Genomic DNA, 19,050 nt, shown 5'->3' with positions numbered 1-19,050 from the left:
GAATCGCTCGCTGAAGCTGCGCTCCCCCCCCCCCCCCGCTCGCGCTTGACTGCACGCCTTCCCCCCTCTCCCGCCACCGCGTCTGCTCCCCCCCCCCCCGCCTGCGCTTGCGCTTGCCCCCCCTCCCCCGCCTGGCTGTCCTGCGCGCCCCAGCGCTGCAGCGCCCGCCCCTACTCCTCCTCTCCTTCGCGCCCTCCCATTTGTCTCCAGCGCCCCGCCCCCCCCTTTTTTTTTCGCCGCCGTCGCCTTATCTTCCCCCCCGCCCCCTATTGCGCACTGTTTCCGCCTCCCCCCTTGGGGATTTTTTTTGTCTTCGCCGCCCTGCCTCCCCTTTTTTTTTTATTTTTCCGCCCCCTGGTTTTGCCTTCCGCCTCCCCCTCCGCCCTTTGTGTGCAGCCCGGCTCTTGCGGGACTCTGCGCTTTCGCTCCGCCTTCGACTTAGCTTCAGACACTAATGGAGGCTCCTCCCGCCCCACCTCAGAGGGACTCTCTCGCAGCCCCCTCGCCCGCCCCTGAGGATACCCCCATCAGACTTTCTCTTCCGCCAGAAGAGGAAGCGAGCCTCGCCGCAGAGGTGGAACGCCTCCAGGCACACTCCACCATCTGCCATATAGTCGGCACTCGCCCCAGCAGAGGGGAGATTCGCGATCTTCTCCAGGCCCGCCTTCTTGCATATGTGGGCAAGATCCTGGACGTTCAGCTACTGGGCCGTGGTAACTACCAGATCGAGTTCGAGACTGCCCAGAGCGCGGCCAAGGTCCTAGCCATGAGTCCCCTAGACATGAGGGGTGCTCGGGCATTTTTCAGACCTTGGCAGCATGGCTTTGACCCAGCAGCGGCCGAGCAGGGAGAGCGCCTTTTCCATGTTACAGTTTGCTTCCCTGGACTCCGCCATGAGTACCTGCCGCTCCTTTCTAGGCTAGGAGCATTGGTGGGTTCGGTGCTAGAGACTGGCCCCACAGCAGCTTTAGTGGTGGCCAGAGCAGCTGGGCTACCCTCGGTCAAAGTTTTGGTTCCAGACATCTCCTCCCCTTCCGAAGGTCATTCAGCTACCTCGGATGGGGGGGATGGATTGATCAGAGAGTGGAGTTCTCGGGGCTCCCGAACCAGTGCTTTATTTGCAGGCAGGTCGGCCATCTGGCCAAGGCCTATCCTCGCAGGAGACCCCGACCCTCACCACAGCAGCAGGCCCCTGGTGGCCCGCCCACAGATGCGGCTCGGCAGGCAGCCTCAAGGGACACTTGCTCAGGCCACAGAGACCTCGGAGTGGCAGCCTGGACAAGGGCGCCGTCGAGGGAGACAGCCACAGCAGCACGCCCAGAGACCGATGCAGCAGCAGCCACAGTCTCAGCATCACTGGTTCCCGTGAGGAACACCTTTGCTCCCCTACAGGAGGAGACCCCTGCGACGACTGAGGACCAAGAGATGCCAGCACCCCCTCCCTTCACCCCCCCCCACCCCATCCCCCCCTACCGCCTCGCTTCCACCTTCGCCGCCTCCCGTCCCTGCTCCGGTTTTGGCAGCGGCTCCTTCTCCAGCTCCCTCGGCCCCCCCCCCCCCCCCCCGCCTCAGCTCCCCGGGAGGCCCTGGCAGTCCCCAGGCGTTCACCTGCAGTCAGGAGGGCTCTGAGCACCGATCTTGATCGAGCACCACAGAGGAGGCTTACCATGCCGATTCGGGCTTCACGGATATCATCTATCCGCAGTCGGCACTAGACAGCGCTCAGAGGCTTTTGATTACTCCTTCACACGGCTTTTTGGAGCAGAGGGCCCCCATGAGCCAGCACCCATCCGAGTTCATGTAGTGATACCTCCGGCCCGCGGGGAGGAGGCACTTGATTCAGCGGTGGCCTTCTCGTTCCCTCTTTGTGGCCCATGTGACCGGGAGTGGACTCTGGAGCTCGCTCTTAGCACCTTGAAGACTCAGGCAGTTGAGTTTTCTCACCATGTGAGCGATCTGGAGGTGACAGATGTGATAGGCCGACTATGGGAGTTGGCTCATTTTTTCTTGGATCCCGAGAGTGTGGATGCCTCAGGGATTCGTCACTTGGTCGTTCGCATAGTGGCAGACTTAGCACGCGACCCTGGATATGTATGTATACACGAGGTTGCTCTGTATGAGCGGGAGGCAGTCGCCATGGGTCACAGCCACTGGCGCCTGATCCGTGACTCTTGCAGTACACCGGGTGGGCAGATTTGCAGCCGCTCGGATGGGGACTACTCTCCATCCAAGCCGCTTGCGAAGGCCCGCCGTATGGCTGAGACCGCATCCACCTCAGCAGGTCATCCATGAGGATCATCTCATGGAATGTACAGGGCCTTGGCAGAGCACATTTTATACGCTATCGTGGTTGCTTGAGACAGGAGCTTCAGAGATGCCTGGTTGGTGGCAGCATTGATATTTTGATGATGCAGGAGCACCACTTGGGTGAGAGCAGGATCCGGAGATATGGTTCGGTGATGCCTAGTAGATGGGACACCTTTTGGTCTGCAGGGTTTGGTCCTTTGGGTGGACAGGGAGGAGTATGCATGGTCATTGCCGATGTATGGCGGCAGGCCATTGTGGATCGAGGGATCATTGTGCCTAGTAGAGCACAGTATGGCATTCTGAGGATGCATGATGAGCTACTGGGCGTGCTCAACGTCTATGCGCCCAACCATGCTAGTGCCAGAGCAGAGTTCTGGACCCAGGTTACGCATGCATTGCCAGAGGCCGCACATTGGTGTGTCGGGGGAGACTTCAACATGCTTGAGGACCTGGCCGATAGGGTGGGAGGCAGTCATGTTACAGTGCACGGCACGGAGCTTGCAGCTTGGGACCGGTTTTGCATGTCACTGAGGATCACTAATGCATGGCAGCATGGGGCCTTCTCCCGCTCTCAGGATAGTCTTAGTTTCTCTCGGTCGGATCGCCGGCAGGGAGGGACTAATCTATCACGGATTGATCGCTTTTATGTGGGCGACTGGTTAGGGGAGCGAGGGGGCTCTGTCGGCATTCTCGCTGGCACCTCATTTTCAGATCATGCGCCAGTTATCTTGACATTGGAGGCGAGGACACGGGAGCCCAGCTTGCAGTTGAGGATCCCAGAAAGGGTACTTACAGATCCTAGTCTCGCTGAGGACATTGAGAGGATCTGGCATGATAGTCAGTGCTCTGACCAGGATGTAGCAGGCCAGTGTGCCCAGGGACTCATCGAGCTTAGCTCTTTTCTACACGCTGCAGCTTTGACACGGTTGGGAGAGATTCGCGAGCGGGAGCATCGACTGAGACGCAGCCTTGCCTCGCTTCAGCGCCTTCAGGAGCAGCAGCCTGCATGTGAGTGGGTGGCGTCCCAGCTGAGCCAGGCATGCCAGGAGGTTAGAGAGGCAGAGGAGCAGAGACATGAGTTTTACTATCGTCGCCAAGCCTCTCAGTGGACGCAGCTTGGTGATAGAGTGACTGGGGAGTTTTTTGAGATTACTGGATCCTGCCATGCTCGAGCAGGAGTCCGTCAGCTTGGGAGGCCGGATGGATCGGTAGCTACTGAGCCCGGGGAGATCAGAGCCATTGCCACTGGATTCTATAGAGACTTGCTTTCAGCGGAGCCAGCCACTGAGGATCAGGATGCTTGCAGACAGACAGTGTGGGCCCATGTGCAGAGGAGGGTCACAGATCGTATGCGTACAGTTCTTGGTGTGCCTCTTTCAGAGGTTGAGCTTGCTGAGGCCTTGAGGGTCCTGCCGCGACATAGTTGCCCAGGGGAGGACGGACTGACGCCGGCCTTTTTTATGCGCAGGCCTCCGCAGGGGCTTTCAGTGTGTTTTGAACACTGGGGTGATACCACAGAGCTTTTCAGAGGGCTTGATCTTTCTTATCCCCAAGGGGGAGGGAGTATCAGATGATATTCGGCATTGGAGACCTATTACGATCCTCAATACTGTCTACAAGGTCTTAGCAAAGGCCTTGAGTTTGAGGATCCAGCCCTTCCTGGGGGAGTTGATTCATGCTACCCAGACAGGATTCGTCAAGGAGCGCAGTATCCTTGACAACATCTTCACCTTCTAGGAGGCGACGGCCCGAGCTAGATTTCTTGGTGAGGACTTGGTCGTGATGCTTCTCGATGATTGGGGTTTCTTAGAGGGCACTATGCTTCGCCTGGGCTTTGAGCCAGGTTGGATTAGAGGGGTGGCGGCTCTGTATTCCACAGCTCGTAGCCAGGTGTTGATTGCAGGAGGACGGGGGCCGAGTTCTGAGCTGACCAGATCAGTCCGTCAGGGGTGTCCCCTCGCCCCTTTTCTTTTTCTCTTCTTTTGCGGAGGCTATGAGCATGTATTTGACGGCAGAGGAGGTTGGTTTGAGAGGACTCCAGCTCCCAATCCGGGGGGAGGAGCTCCCAATCCGGGGGGAGGACCTGCTCGATGCTGAGTTTGCAGACAACACGGGCTTATTTTTGCATGGCCAAGAGGCCAATCTTCTTCGGGCAGAGTAGTCGCTCCAGGTTTTTAGTGCAGCTTCGGGAGCATTGATCAATTGGCGCAAGACAGTGGCCTTTTGGATCAGTAGCGCTCCCACTCTGGCATGGAGCCCGGACCCCGGTTTTAGATGGATTCCTCCTGGCACAGCAGTGCGGTATTTGGGATGCCAGATTGGACTAGATTTGTCACCTGAGCAGCAGATTGCCCCGCTTCTTCTGAGCATTCGGAAGAAGCTTTTGTATTGGAGTACAGCTCGACTATCCTTGGCTAGGAGGGTGGTGGTGGCAAATCAAGTGCTGTTAGTGACCATGTGGTACATTACGTCTTGCTGGATCTTCTCGAGCTCTTGCATCAACCAGGTACAGAGGCTGATCAGGAACTTTCTTTGGTCTGGGCGGGACGGTCAGCCAGCCCGGGCAAAGGTTGCATGGGCAGTTATTACACTTCCGCTGGCTCAGGGAGGCTTGGGCATTATAGATCCAGTCGATCAGAGTAGAGCCTTATTGGGGAAGCTTATTGTTCGGGGGCTGCTTCCAGGCGCTGAGCCTTGGAAAGAGCTTCTCTTGCAGCGGCTGCAGGCTCGGGCTCCCCCAGCAGGGGGCACTTGGGCACCAGAGATTCGATGGATCTTCATAGAGATGAGAAGGACAGGCCTCAGTAGAGGATAGGAGGACAGATTTGCTTTGAGCATCCTGAGAGCTTGGGAGCTGCTGAGATCAGGGCTCTCTCAGCGACCTCCTTCTTGTGTTGAGGAGCGGGCCAGACAGCCGCTCATCTGGAGCCCAGCGGTTCGCACAGAGCAGGGTCATATGCTGGGTTCTCGGCCTCGTCTAGCCTGGGGACCTTTGGCGGCAAGCCCAGCACGTAGTTTTGGAGACTGGCAGGCCTTTTGCAGTCTCCCAGAGGAGATCCAGGTGGAGAGGCTGAGTCACTTCAGAGGGGGGTTGATTATGAGGGATGACATTCAAGAGGCACTCACAGAGGGGGGTTGATTATGAGGGATGACGTTCAGGAGGCACTCACAGAGGAGTGGTTCACGCCTATCGAGCTAGTGGCCCCACGGTGGATGGGAGCCTTTACACAGTTGGAGATCCTGATTGCTGTCAGAGCTTGCACTGAGGATGGCAGATGCCTCTACTATGAGATTCAGGATGAGGGCAGACTTCAGAGAGTGGAGGTGGAGTTGCCTTTGGTTGCAGAGTGCACCTTTCAGAGCATACGGGTAGTGGCCGCCGCCGCTTCTCGGTAGTGGCATATTGACCCAGACCCTGCAGATGTGCTCCCGGATTGGCGCATATGGGCATATGCAGCGCGCCCCTTGGCCCGGCTACAGTGGGACCCTGGGGAGTACGAGTGGCATGATCCTTATGCATCCCTTGAGGCCACAGAGATCACCTTTTTCCAGTATACTGTTCGGCTGGGGCGGCATATTTTGACGGCGAGGAGGATGGTCTCTCCAGCTGCAGCGGGGCACTGGCGGCTACAGGGACTCTCACAGGAGTTCCTGGAGGATTTTTGGGCCCGGCTCTGGGCTAGTCGACAGGCCCGCAAGATCTCGACTTTCCAGTGGCTGGTCGCCCACAGGGGCTCAGCAGTTGGCACCTGGCTTGTCTACAGCGGTCTTCCAGCGGCCTGCGTCCGATGCGGCCACCCTATGGAGACACAGAGACATTGCCTATGGGATTGCCCTCAGGCGCAGCAGATTTGGCTGCGGATGCTGCGTATTCTGGCCCCCCTCTCTCCAGAGGGTATGTTTACGTGGGGTGCCGCTGCTTGGTCGACTTCGTCAGGGCCTGCTATGGGCTATGAGATGGAGCAGGACAGCCAGGCCATCAGATTCATTAGGGGCCAGCCTCGCCTTGTTCCGTCACCGGATTTCTCATCCGCCAGCTGGACACAGGAGAGGGATTTACGATGGGAGCTCCTCAGCAGCCTCACCATCTGGTTCACCTGGAGGGCCCGATGTTTCGGGGCCTTTGAGGGGAGACTGGAGCCACCAGCAGAGACTGTACGGGGGATTTGGCAGGAGTTGATCCACACCCTGCGAGCGAGGACAGTATGACCGCATCCGGGGCGACTCGAATGAGGCGATCTTGCGGCGCCAGGCCTTTCACACCACCTGGCGCAGCGGCCCCTTCTATACCCTACATGCGGGATCCCCCCGTTGGCATTACAGGCCACCTGTTTGGCTTTTCCCCCCTCCTATTGTATGATCTAGCCCCTCAGTTCTTTGTACTGATGCTTGTACTTTTCAGCACCTAGGGAGAGTCTCCCGGGCTGCCTTGCTTTGTTCACTGCTCTGTTTTTCTTGTGAGCAGGAGAGGATCTTTTGTAGCCCTACGGGCGTTTTTATATAACTAATGAAAGGATCTTTTCTCGGAAAAAAAAAAGTCTCCGGGTCGGATTTTGGCGTTGGAAAAGCAACTTATGAACTTATCAGTTTCCGCCTTTCGATCTCTATCTGCTTTCATCTCGAAGATGAAAGATCTCCGAGACGAGCTTGTTGTTTGTGGCAAGGATATCTCTACAGAGGATATGGCTATTCGGCTTCTCTCCAAGCTTCCAGAGAGGTTTGATGCTTATTTTCAGTCTCTTGTTTCTTCTCCTCGTCCTGTTCCAGTTACTTGGGAGGAAGTTCTCCCCTCCATTATGCAGATTGAGTCTCGCTTTGAGGAGCGGACTGGCACCTCTAGTAGTTATGGTGGAGCTTTGGCTGCGCGAGATAAAGGGAAGAATCAACAAAAGAAAGGGAAAGGGGGTTCTGACAAGAACTCCAAGGATAACGACAAGGATAAAGACAAAAGAAAATATTCTAAAAACAAGGACATTGAATGTCATTATTGTGGCAAGAAGGGTCATAAATCACCCCAATGTCACAAGAAGAAGCGGGATGAAGAAGCAAAGAACTCTTCCTCTACAGCAGTGTCTCAGACCAAGAAGAATGATGGCATTCTTCTATTAGCAGGTACTCGTCGTATACTTGCTCTTGTGACTTCTAAGTCGCGGTCGTGGATTGTGGATAGCAGTGCTACTGCTCACATGACACCCCATTGAGATTGGTTCGAGGACTTCACTACCAGGTCAGGCGAGATCATTTTGGGTGATTCTTCTTCTGTGCCAGTGCTGCATGGACATGGCACCATCCCCATCTTCCGCTCTTCCGAGGACAAGAGGTACTTCTCTGATGTTCTGTACATTCCAGATTTGGCTTTTAACCTTTTGTCAGTGAGTGCTCTTACAACTCAAGGTGCAAAGGTGATCTTCTCTCGTTATGAGATTACCATTCGTGATAAGGAGACTGGTAGCATCTTGGCTCAGGGAGTCCAAGATAGTGGTTTGTACAAGTTGACCGCTCTACTTTCTTCTGGTTCTTCTTCTGCTCTTTGGCATGCTCAGTTTGGCCATTTGAGCTATCTGCTTCTACAACGAGCTTCGAAGGATGGGTTGGTTGAGGATTTACCGACCATTAAGGCTCCATCTTCTGCTTGTTCCTCTTGTTTACAAGGGAAGCAACACCGAGCCGCCTTTCCGAAGGAGGCGACACACAGATCTTCGACATCACTTGCTCTTGTTCATGCAGACTTATGTGGTCCTATGAGTACCGCGTCTTTGAGTAAGGCGTTGTACATGCTTGTGATGGTGGATGACTTCTCTAGATATACTTGGGTTTTCTTTCTAAAGACCAAGGATGAGGCTTTTCGGCACTTTTGTGATTGGAGAATTGAGGTGGAAAAAGAGACTAGTTGCTCGGTCAAGGCTCTCAGGACCGACGGAGGGGGTGAGTTTACATCCCAGAAATTTCAGCAATATTGCAGGACCCATGGCATTCGGAGACAGCTTACTACATCATATACTCCATCACAGAATGGAGTTGCAGAGAGGAAGAATAGGACCATTATGGAGATGGCCGGTGCTATGCTTGAGCATTCTTCATTACCTCGACATTTCTGGGCTAAGGCGGCTTCCACTGCTGTCTACATTCAGAACATGTCTCCTATTGCTGCGCTTCCAGATAAAACTCCATATGAGGCTTTCCATGGTGAGAAGCCCTCTGTTGTTCATTTCCAGATATTTGGTTGTTCGGCGTATGTTCATGTGCCTAAGGAGCATTGCTCCAAGTTGGACTCAAAGTCTCAGCGCATGACTTTTCTCGGATACAACACTGTGTCCAAGGCATATCGTCTTTATGATCCTCAGGCCGTTCGACGAGACTCCTACATCTTCAGAGGGGGGTGGTGAGCTTCTTCTTCCTCCACCTCCGCCTCCGCCTCCTCCCTCTGCTTCTGTTACACCTCCAGCTGTGGATTCTCAGCCAGATGATGACTCTGCTCCTCCTCCAACAAGTTCGAGCAGATCTATGCCTGGATGGTACTATCAGACAGTTCGTGATTCTGGGTTATGTGAGCTTCCTACTACTCCTCTGCCTGGTTCTCTCCGGTGATCTTCCAGAGTTACAGGGAAACAAATTCATGAGGACAACATGTTTGTTAACTATGCTCTTATGTCCTCTATCATTCATGGTCCTTCTGATCCCACTTCTGTGGACGAGACTCTTTCACATGAGCCTTGGCGTCGTGCTATGCAGGCAGAGTTGGATGCTATTGAACGGAATGGCACTTGGATTTTGGTGCTTAGGCCACTGCAGCGTAAGGTGATTGGTGTGCGCTAGATCTCCAAATCGAAGTTCTGAGCTGATGGCAGCTTGGACAAACACAAGGTGAGCTTGGTTGCCAAGGGTTATGCTCAGCGCCCTAGAGTCGACTTCGATGAGACCTTCGCTCCAACGGCCCGGATGACTACCATTCGCATCGTTCTTGCTCTTGCAGGACATCATAGATGGCCCATTTTCCAGATGGACATCAAGTTGGCTTTCTTGAATGGAGAGCTACACAGGAGGTTTATGTTGATCAGCCGCCGGGATTTGTTGTTCCAGGCAAACAAGATCAGGTGTACCGGCTAAAGAAGGCTTTATATGGTCTGAAGCAGGCTCCACGGGCTTGGTACTAGCGGATTGATGAGTTCTTTCAGAAGCTCGGCCTGCGCCGTTCTCATGCAGATTATTCGAACCTTTATATCCTCCTTGAGAGGGGGTTGATTGTTATCATTGTGGTCTATGTTGATAACCTCATCTTGACAGGTTCTTATTCTGTGAGGATCCGTTCAGTCATGGATGCTTTGGAGACAGAGTTTGAGATGACGGATCTTGGCCTTCTGCATTATTTTCTTGGCTTTGAGATTTGGCAGACCTCGAAGGGCATTTTCTTCTCTCAGCAGAAGTACACACGGGAGATTCTTGACAGATTTCAAATGACTGGATGCAAACCAATATCTTCTCCTATGGATACTAGTGAGAAGCTTTCTCTACTTGATGCTTCTCCAGGGATTAATCAAGAACAGTATCGGGCTCTCGTCGGTTGTTTGGTTTAGTTGACCTACTCCCGATTGGACATGTTTCGCAATCAGTTTATTGAGTTCTTTCTCATCCAAACCGCGTCAGCAGCATTGGCGGTGTGCTCTCACAGTTCTTTGGTACTTGCGTGGCACTTTGGACTTTGGCATCTCCTATGGCCAAGGATGCACTCTTGTTGGATGGTCTAATTCAGATTGGGCTGGAGATCCAGATACTCGGCGTTCGACCACTGGTTGTGTTTTTTCACTCGGGTCTAGAGCCATTTCATGGAGCACTAAAAAGCAGCCTACTGTGCGCTTTCCTCTATAGAGGCGGAGTATCGTGCGGTTTGTTATGTTGCATGTGAGGCGATTTGGTTGCGGAGATTATTGGAGAAACTTGGCTATCCTCCTACCGGATCTACTCTTCTTTGGTGTGACAATCACAGTTGCATCGCCATCACCAAGAACCCTATGTTTCATGCTTGTACGAAACACATTGAGATACAGTATCACTATGTTCGTGAACGGGTTCTTGCTGGAGATTTGCGTTTGGAGTATTGTCCTTCAGCGGATAATGTTGCAGATTTTTTCACCAAGCCGGTTTCTCAGGCTTCCTTGGCTCCTCATCTTCGGCTTCTCGGAGTTTGTTCAACATCTGGGGCTGAGAGGGGGTGTTAGCACATTCATCCCTAGTTTCTACCCATGTCTGGTGTCCTTTTGGTCCCTTTTGCATGGCCCTTGATTGTGGGCTGGCCACCCTTATTTTATATATTTTTCTGGGATTTTTCTCAACTTGGATGCCTTTTTTCCAATCGGCCAGCTTCAGCATTTCCAGTTAGCCAGCTCTCCCCACCTATAAATAGGTGGGCTGGCCTCTCACTTCTGTATCTTGCCTAGTCTATCTTTTGCTCCCTCACTTATGAGACTACTTCTGTCTCTTGCTTGGGACTGTATCACTTCAGTATATTTAGCATAGTTGCTCCATATCTCTCTCTCTCTCTCTCTCTCGCACTCTCTACTCAGCACACTCTAGTGCTTATTTGCTTCCGCTCTGTGCATTCTTTCATAGTGCCTGTGATGGGTTGGTAAACTACCTAATACCTTGGAATGCTCGGTGGCGACAAAGTGCCGGTAAGCATAGTAGCGAGAGATCCGTGTGGGGTAAAACCCCCTGTGGAGGTGCGGCCGGTAATGGCTGCATGCCAACGCCAGCAGGAAGAAACATGGGTTGGGTGGAAGGGTTTTGTGCTTGAGGTTGTGCAGTATTCCAAAACACATTAGGAGCAAGATAGAAGGTGAACCAGAAGAGAAAACAGTGTTACCTCCTTGTACACTAGCAGTCTACGTAGTAGGAGTGTACTCTGCTCCTAGAACCCCCTCTATTCGGGTTCACATTACTCTGCGAATCAAGGGTAGTAGTTGGTACCATATGCTGAACCTGCGCTGCAAAAGTGGACACCCACGTAGTATTAGGCACATAAGCACTCAAAGGTACATACGAACCTGACACAGTCTCCGGCTGAGTTGATGACGAAGGATCTCCGGACGACCATGGTGGTACTTGTCCTCCATGAGAGAGAACCAAATCAAAGTCCAAGCTATCGGCTAGACTACATAGCACGGCTCTCCATATGAGGCTAGATACCGGGGTCCAGTACTGGTACACTGGCTGTAGGCATGTATCCCCCTTTGGAAGTGAAGTCTGGTAAGCTCGGAGAGGAAGGACGTGATGCCAAAGGTGTAGAGGGTGAGTAGGTGTAAACAAATTGATCAACTCCTAGAGTAAGACCTCGAACGGGGCTCTCCAATGAATAAGAAGTCCCATCCTCCGTGTGGTTTAGATTTGAGTAAGGAGAATCAACATCTCATGTGACAAAGGCTAGTCCTCCGGAATCATGGGTAGACGATCCATGCTGTGTGCTCTCGAGGTCTTCGTTCCCTTTGCTCACGATAGCTCTGATACCATGTGAGGGCAAAAGCACGAAAGGACCATATGTGTGAGAGATCACAACAAATCAACACAGCATAAAATGGATGAATGAGTGTATGTATAATGGTGAAATAATCCAGTACAAGAGACCCTCTGATGTGAGGTGACTTTGAGTAGTAGACCGGCGAAGAAGAAAAGACGAAGTCGAAGCAAGAGGCTCAGTTTGTGACGAAGGCTCGCGTCGAGGACAACGGTGGCACTCTGTGAAGATGTAGAGGCTGCAAACGCAGGACTCCAGTAGACGCAGGTGTGCTGCTGAATACAGAGGGAGCAAAAACGCTGCAGTGGTAGAGCCGATGGTGAAGATGTGCGCATAGATCAGCCGGGCTTCTGCTGTGGTAGAGCCGACTGCTGAAAGTGATGCGCAGGGCTGCTGAAGTGTAGTTGATGATAATCAGCGTTGATGAGGGTTCAGGCGGCTGCAACAGTGAGCAGGTGGTGAAGCACTGAAGATGTGTATACGTTGAGCCGACGGCTGGCCGCTGCTGGTATGCTGCGCTGGCTGGTTGATGACGAAGATCAATGACCACAGGGCTGCTGCTGAGTGTGCTGCACAGGTGTTATCGCATTGGCTTGATGACATTGGTTGACGGCGGCTGCTGGTTGCGTTGGTTGATTATCACGATGGTTGACGTCGAATGATGATGACGACGTAGTGTGTGTGGTACACTTTTATCAATATGTGATGGTGAGGTTTATATAGTGCTGGAAAAAGAAGGCTTTTTTAAGGTAAATAATGGGCGCCCTTTTGGGCTGGTCGTCACACAACCTCCGTCCATTGTGGGACCTCCCTGTGTCTCCGGAGGGTCTCACGGATATGAAACTGCCATATGGATGGTTGCCTAGCGCTTGTGTGATGTGGCTCTATCCAGAGTGACCCTAAGGAGGTGTGGTATCTCTGATGCTGCCTATGTGTACTCTCTGGTCCGCTGCCTAGGGAGCTCCTCAGAATCTAGTGGGCCATCAAGTCGTCCTCTAGTGGTGCCCTCCTGTGCCACCGAGAAGAAGCTTATAATGGAAGGCTGTGAGGTACCCTAAGTCCAGGTTCTGCGCTCTCTGAGGAGGAGGAGATCTCTGTCTGCCTATCTCCATTAGGAGTCCCAAGCATCGCTAGTTCGGGAAGTTGATGATCCTGGTTAATGGGCCCAAGCCCTCTCAAAAGAGACAGTGAAATCTCCATCGGATCTCATAGTATATGGGACACCTGCAAGTGTAGTGCTCTTCCATCTCGACCTCAGAATTGCAGAGGCTACATATCCTATCCTCCCTGGCAATGCCCTCTGCTTGTGAGAGAAGACTCGAATCTGCCCAATTGCAATCCAGGGCATGAGACATTTCTAATCAACCCATGTGGTATGGGTGTGTAGGTGGAGGAGGTCATGGCGAATGAGATGGTGCACTCTTGGTGAGTGAGGTGAAGGAAGGGTACATCCAAGCTATATACCGAAAGGGTGGCAAGCGATCCATATGAAGGCCCTCTGAAAGAAACCGCATACCAAACCCTGTCCTGACCCCAACCCTGACCCTGCCATGCGTGTTGCCGAAACTTTAGTGCAATCCTAGGGAGCCTGGGTCTGTCTATGGTGTAGACACAATGAATGAAAGTCACTTTCTAGAACCGTGTGTCTACTCCTAAGGGTGCCACTTCAAACTCTACTAGTATCTCTGTGACCCCACTGATTGGGCCTGCTCAATGATAGCTCTCAATGTGAAAATATCGTCTAATATGAGTAGGTTCTCTGAAAACCTGTCTGACCTCTAGCCATTTTTATCCATGTCTCTCTGCAAATGAGCTAATCTCTGACTCCCACGCATATCTTCCTAAGTGACCATGATACTTACGTAACTTTCGTGACTCATCTTCCCTTGTGGAACTCCCCTCTTGCTTATCTTCTAGTTCCCTAGCGGAGTCCCCCTCCTTAACGTCAACTTCCTACTCCTCATGATTGTACCTACAACTGGAGTTGGACGTAGAGGATCAATTGGAAAAGACTAAACAATAACTGTAACATTCTAATTTTGGAAGCATGCTTAGTGATGGTTGGCTAATGCTAATTAAGATGTTAATTAACACTAACCCTAAAGATCATCAAAGTGTGCAGAGAGTACAGAGGAGCAGAGGAGGAGAATAGACAAACACTTCACCTAATCTACTCCTACCCTTACCTGCATGAATGAGTGATTACAATGATTAGCTCATGATATGGAAGGAATTTAAGCCCTTGAATGCTGTGCCTTAGGCTACAATGCATGTACTGAGACGATAACTTGACTTCTTGCTGCTCCAAAGCTTTACAAGACAGGATCCAAATGTGTTGGGGCTGGTATCTATTGATCCAGGACTCCTGTTTGCTTACTCGATGCTTGGGCTTGCATATCTGCTCTTGAACTTCTTTTTATAGGCTCCTCGAAGCTGGTCAAGGCCTTGGCCAACTCTTTTATTAAGACCCCAAAAAAAATCTAAAAAAGACCATAAAATATGTTCATACTATGCCCCAAAGGTGTCCCATCCATGGGCCCCTGGCCTGAGCACTTCAGGGTGCCAAGGGTGCCAATTGGGCTCCTAAACCTGCCTGAAAACTGCTCCCAAATCAGCCCTAACACTGCAGCTAGTGACCATGTGCACCTTGATTAGGGTGTGCATGTGACAATAACCGTGGCTATGGCAGAGGAGAAGCCAAGATTAGCTCGCTGACATTTGGAGCCAAACTTTTTACTGTGTTTGTATGCCTTCTGGTCTAGGATCATGGTTGGCTTGCCTACTGAGGTAGACTTGAAGGTAGAAGCCTCTGCCTATGGTTTGGTATGAGAATACCAACATAACTGGTAGAACCAAGACACGGAGTGTGCATCGGGCCATACAAATCCGCATGAACCAATTCCAAAGGTACCATAGCTTGCCGTGTAGCCTTCTTTGGAAAGGCCTCCTGATGTTGTTTCCCTTTGAGACAAGAGTGACAAGGGCCCTCATGTGTGCCAACATCTGGCAACCCATCCACCAGCTCCTCTCGAAAAGCCTTCCACCGCAAGGCCTCCAAATGAAGATGTCCAAAACTAGCATGCCAGAGATTGCCTATGCGGGTACCTATGTGAGAGTAAAGAGTCGTGAATTTGTAGAGACCATGGTTCTCTATGCCTTGCCATAGAATCCTGTCAGTGAGAGAGTCACAGATAATCATAGAGTCCTCCATAAATTCTACCATAGTGCCCAATTTGCAAATTTCATGTATTGAAAGGAGATGGAATCCTAAATCTCGCACATATAGCACTCTCGAGGTGTACTTCCCTGCATTGCCATCTAGAATGAGGGGCATTGTCTCTTCGCCAAGAATGGGGACAATAGAGTTATCTCCGATGGCAACTCTGCTACGACGCTGCTGCAATTCATCAAGCCAGTCCTTGCAATAAATCATGTGCTGTGTGGCACCGCTATCCAAAATCCCCTGAGGAGAGTTGGAACAAGAAGGAAAAGCCTACTCCACCACTCGATGGGGAGTATTAGACTTGAGGTCAATCAGGGTGACGAAAGCTGACTCCTTCACAACTTTAGCAGATGAGCTCGTCCCTTTGTCCTTAGACTTTCCTTCCAAGTCTCACATGCGACTCTGGCATTGTCGCCCCATAAGTATCCCTGTTTGGAGCAATTATCACAAACCTTCTAGTTGTAAGAATTAGAAGCTGAAGACCCCTTTGACTTAGCATCCTTGGAGTCCTTAGAGGGAGGTGCACCACCTTGCCTTTGTTAGATTGCCCCCCTCTATGTCCAATGAAAGCTTGGTTACCTTTGAAGAAGAATCCTTGAATCTGCTCTCCTAATCAAGGACCATAGCCACCAGCTCGTACCAGGTAATGGTTTCCATCCGTCCTGAGGTAAGAAGTGAAGAATAGAAGCTCTCATATTTTGTGGGCAATTGAGCAAGTAGCCGGATGGCCATATCCTCAACGGAAATCTCCTTCCCTCACCCAAAAATCTCAGATTGCAATGACTCCAGTTTGTTAATGTGATCCCACATGGAAGTAAAATCAGTGGGTGAAAGCTTCAACATTTGAAGCTCCAAGGAAACTCTCTTTATGGGTGTCTTCCGGTCGTAGATATCGGAGAGTCTCTTCTAGGCAACACATGCATGCATATCTCGTTTGATGTGAGCGATGACCGAGGGTTCAGAGTTCAGAAGGATGAATGACCGAGCACGGGCATTAAGCCGATCCCATAGAGCAACTTTGTGCATAAGGGCATCCCTCGTATCCCCGTCCTCTGCAGTGTCTGGGTTAGGCCGGAGGACCAATTGAGTAATGAAATCCAAAAGATCGTATGTCTCCAAGACTGCTTCCACCATGACTTTCCAAATGTCATAGTTTGTGCCATCCAACTACTTGCACTTGTCCTAATGGTTCTACAACTTTGATTGTGTCCGGTGCGCCTGGCTCTCGTGGCCTTAAAATTTGCTTGGACCCTTGTACAAAGATTAATCCAAGTGGTCTGTAATTGCAAGATGGACAACGCAGTCACTTGACACCTTTTATGATCTAGACCTGATGGCAACTATTTCCTCAGATTAGGTCTCACAACATGCTGGTACTCTACACAGCTATGTCCACGTGGCTGTCAAGTATAGCGAGTGCATGTGGCATCATCAAGAGATGACTCATTGAGTGCTACATTTACATGTTTTGGAGGTGCATCTTTACCTCTGCAAATTGGGAAAAAAGAAAGGAAGAATCCAAGACATTTATAAGGGCATGCACGTGCCAATCGACCTTCTAGACTATTTCAAAATGACCTGGCAGATCATGTTGGCAGAGACCTTTGATGAAATTCTTTGGATGCCCTTAGAGCTGCATTGATACTCTGTCGCCTTTGTTGTTATGTTTTGCCCTAGAAGAAAGCAGAAATGGCAGAAAGGCAGACCTGTAACAAAATACCCTTTGTCATAATCGTCCACCACTGCTTGTACGACATAATCCCGGCTGAGAGGCCCTTGGATGGCATCGACGCTGTCGGAAAGAGAGACGGACGGCTTGGGGTTGAATGCGGCCACGATGTTGCCTAGAGCCTCAGCTCCATACCAGGCTGCTCGCAGGACGATGTTAGGGCTTTCTTCGTTTCCAGACGAGGAGGTGCTACTGCTGCCGCCACCGGGACTGCTGCTACTCTTGCTCTCTTCTGCATATACTACCACGTGGTTCCGTCGGGCTCTGTATATCGGAGCTCCACAGCGAGAAGAAATAGGCGTGATCGGCAGCACGGCCGGCAATCCAAGCGCGATGAAGCTCAATGCCATGGCTCAGTTGTGACTGGTGAGAGTCTGTCATCATGACGTACCTACTAACGAGTGATAGGATGACGCGCACAATGTTGATTTTTGGTCTGCCGTTTGAACTGTGACGTGGCATTGTTTGCCACGTGTGATGTAATGTAATTCACGGATGAATTTGACTCTGCCCATAGAGAGAGAGAGAGAGAGAGAGAGAGAATTGATTAGCAATAATCTCTACAGAATTTCACATCCTATTTGTTTGGCAGGGAGACGACAGGTCACTTCCCACAATGGCAGACAACTTTGGGGTTGAAGCCATGCAATCAGATGCGAGGCCCGATGGTGCTTCTTCGAGTCAAAATCAATTTGATCAATTGGTACCGTTGATGCAGAGCCTGATGATCCAAATACATCAAACTAATCAACAAATGAATAACACCAATCATACTTTAGTGAATCTTAAAACAAATTCTCGAATTCCAACGCAGAGTCAATCAACAAATCGAAGGGTTAGACCAAGAAGTTTTTCAAGATTGCTGTCAGAAGATATTTTAACTTGGCTGGATCAGTTTGAGAATGTAGTTGCTTATCATGGCTGGATAGATGAAAGAAAGGCGTATGAAGTAAGGACAATTTTAGATGGGATAGCTGAAATGTACAGCAGGATGCAGTTATTAAATCACAATGGCAGTTAGTTAAAACAAATTTGTTCAGACAAATGTTGCATTGTTTGCTTTACAACAAATTAGTGATTGTATTCAGTTAACAAATGAACCAATTTCACAATTTGGAGTCTGATTAAATCAACTTTTGATGAGGGCTAATTCAAAAATGTCTGAAGATATGACACTGTATTTTTTGTGGCCCCAAAAGAGACATGACTTAACATGGCAAGTGAGGGATCAAGGTCCCAAGACTTTCAAAGAGGCCGTGGAGATTGCACAGAGAGTTGAAGCATGTTTCAATGGTGATACTTGTCAAACAGTCGGGAAGTCAAGTCATCAGGCAAAAAAGAGGTTAATAAATATAAATTTTAGTCCGATGGAGTCCAATGGACATTGATGTCCAAAATTTCCAAGGTTGAAGGCTTCTTGCTAGGGATGCCCAAGGAAGGCCTAGATGTTTTAATTGTTAATAAGTGTGGACATGTGGCTAAATATTGTAAAGCAGTGAAGAAGCATACACCAAATATTCACAATGTTCAAATGGTCACTACTACAAGTGCTACATAATTGGGTGTGGTTCCGGAAAACCATTAAGCAAGTGGGCCTTGGGAGATGCTCGCTCGTAATGTCAGTCCTCCCAAGTTTCAAAGAAAATTGTTTGTACAATTTTAGCCCTTATTCATCATGCCGACGTTGAGGTCCTTTTATATTAAGGTTGTTCGTTCTCTTCAATAAGCACACAGTTAGTTGATCAGTTACATTTGACAGTTCAGATAGCACCAGATTTTTTGGAGACCATAAAGAGGTGTACAAGTTCAGCAAGATGGTAGATGTTCCTTTCCGATTGGGATATACCACTTTTTATCACAGATGTTATATTTTTGCGCAGGCAGCTGTTTAGAGTCACTTTGGGTTGTGAGTGGTTTCTTAAAACTTGTGCAACCTAGATTTTAATCAACAAAATCTAGTGTAACCAAATTGTTTACGAATACCATTTTCTTAGATCAATACATGTTTGTTCAAGTTGAGCAGGATGTGGTCCATGAAGAATTACGGATGCAACAGATACATAAAATCCTACATAATTTTAAATCTTTAGTACCAGCACTCAGATGGCCACAATAACAACAATAGATCTCAAGCATGTTATTAGAGAACAGGAACACGTGCACCAATTAAGATGGCACAAAGACACAGGTCTCCAAAGAAAAATCAGGTTGTAAAGGATGCAGTCAATGACATGCTAAGTAGAGGAGTGATTCAACCTTCCCAGAGTCCATGGGCCTCTGAAC

The 19,050-nt window shown here is 50.4% G+C and overlaps 1 protein-coding gene across 1 annotated transcript in view; it reads right to left on the bottom strand.

Moving 5' to 3' along the window:
* The window catches only part of LOC147633040 (Nuclear transport factor 2 (NTF2) family protein), a 22,855-nt gene extending 5,700 nt beyond the window's left edge, over positions 1-17,155 (bottom strand). Inside the window, 1 exon segment of the mRNA XM_086806037.1 lies at positions 16,745-17,155. Coding sequence (XP_086662163.1) covers positions 16,745-17,117 — 373 coding nt within the window. The 5' untranslated portion in view covers positions 17,118-17,155.
* Between the last annotated feature and the right edge of the window lie 1,895 nt (positions 17,156-19,050).

This window comes from Cibotium barometz, chromosome 12 (assembly GCF_041138505.1).
Source record: "Cibotium barometz isolate CiBa-2024 chromosome 12, ASM4113850v1, whole genome shotgun sequence".
Lineage (NCBI taxonomy): Eukaryota > Viridiplantae > Streptophyta > Polypodiopsida > Cyatheales > Cibotiaceae > Cibotium > Cibotium barometz.
Note: the sequence above shows the minus strand (reverse complement) of the source record. Positions and strands in the feature narration are given on the sequence as shown.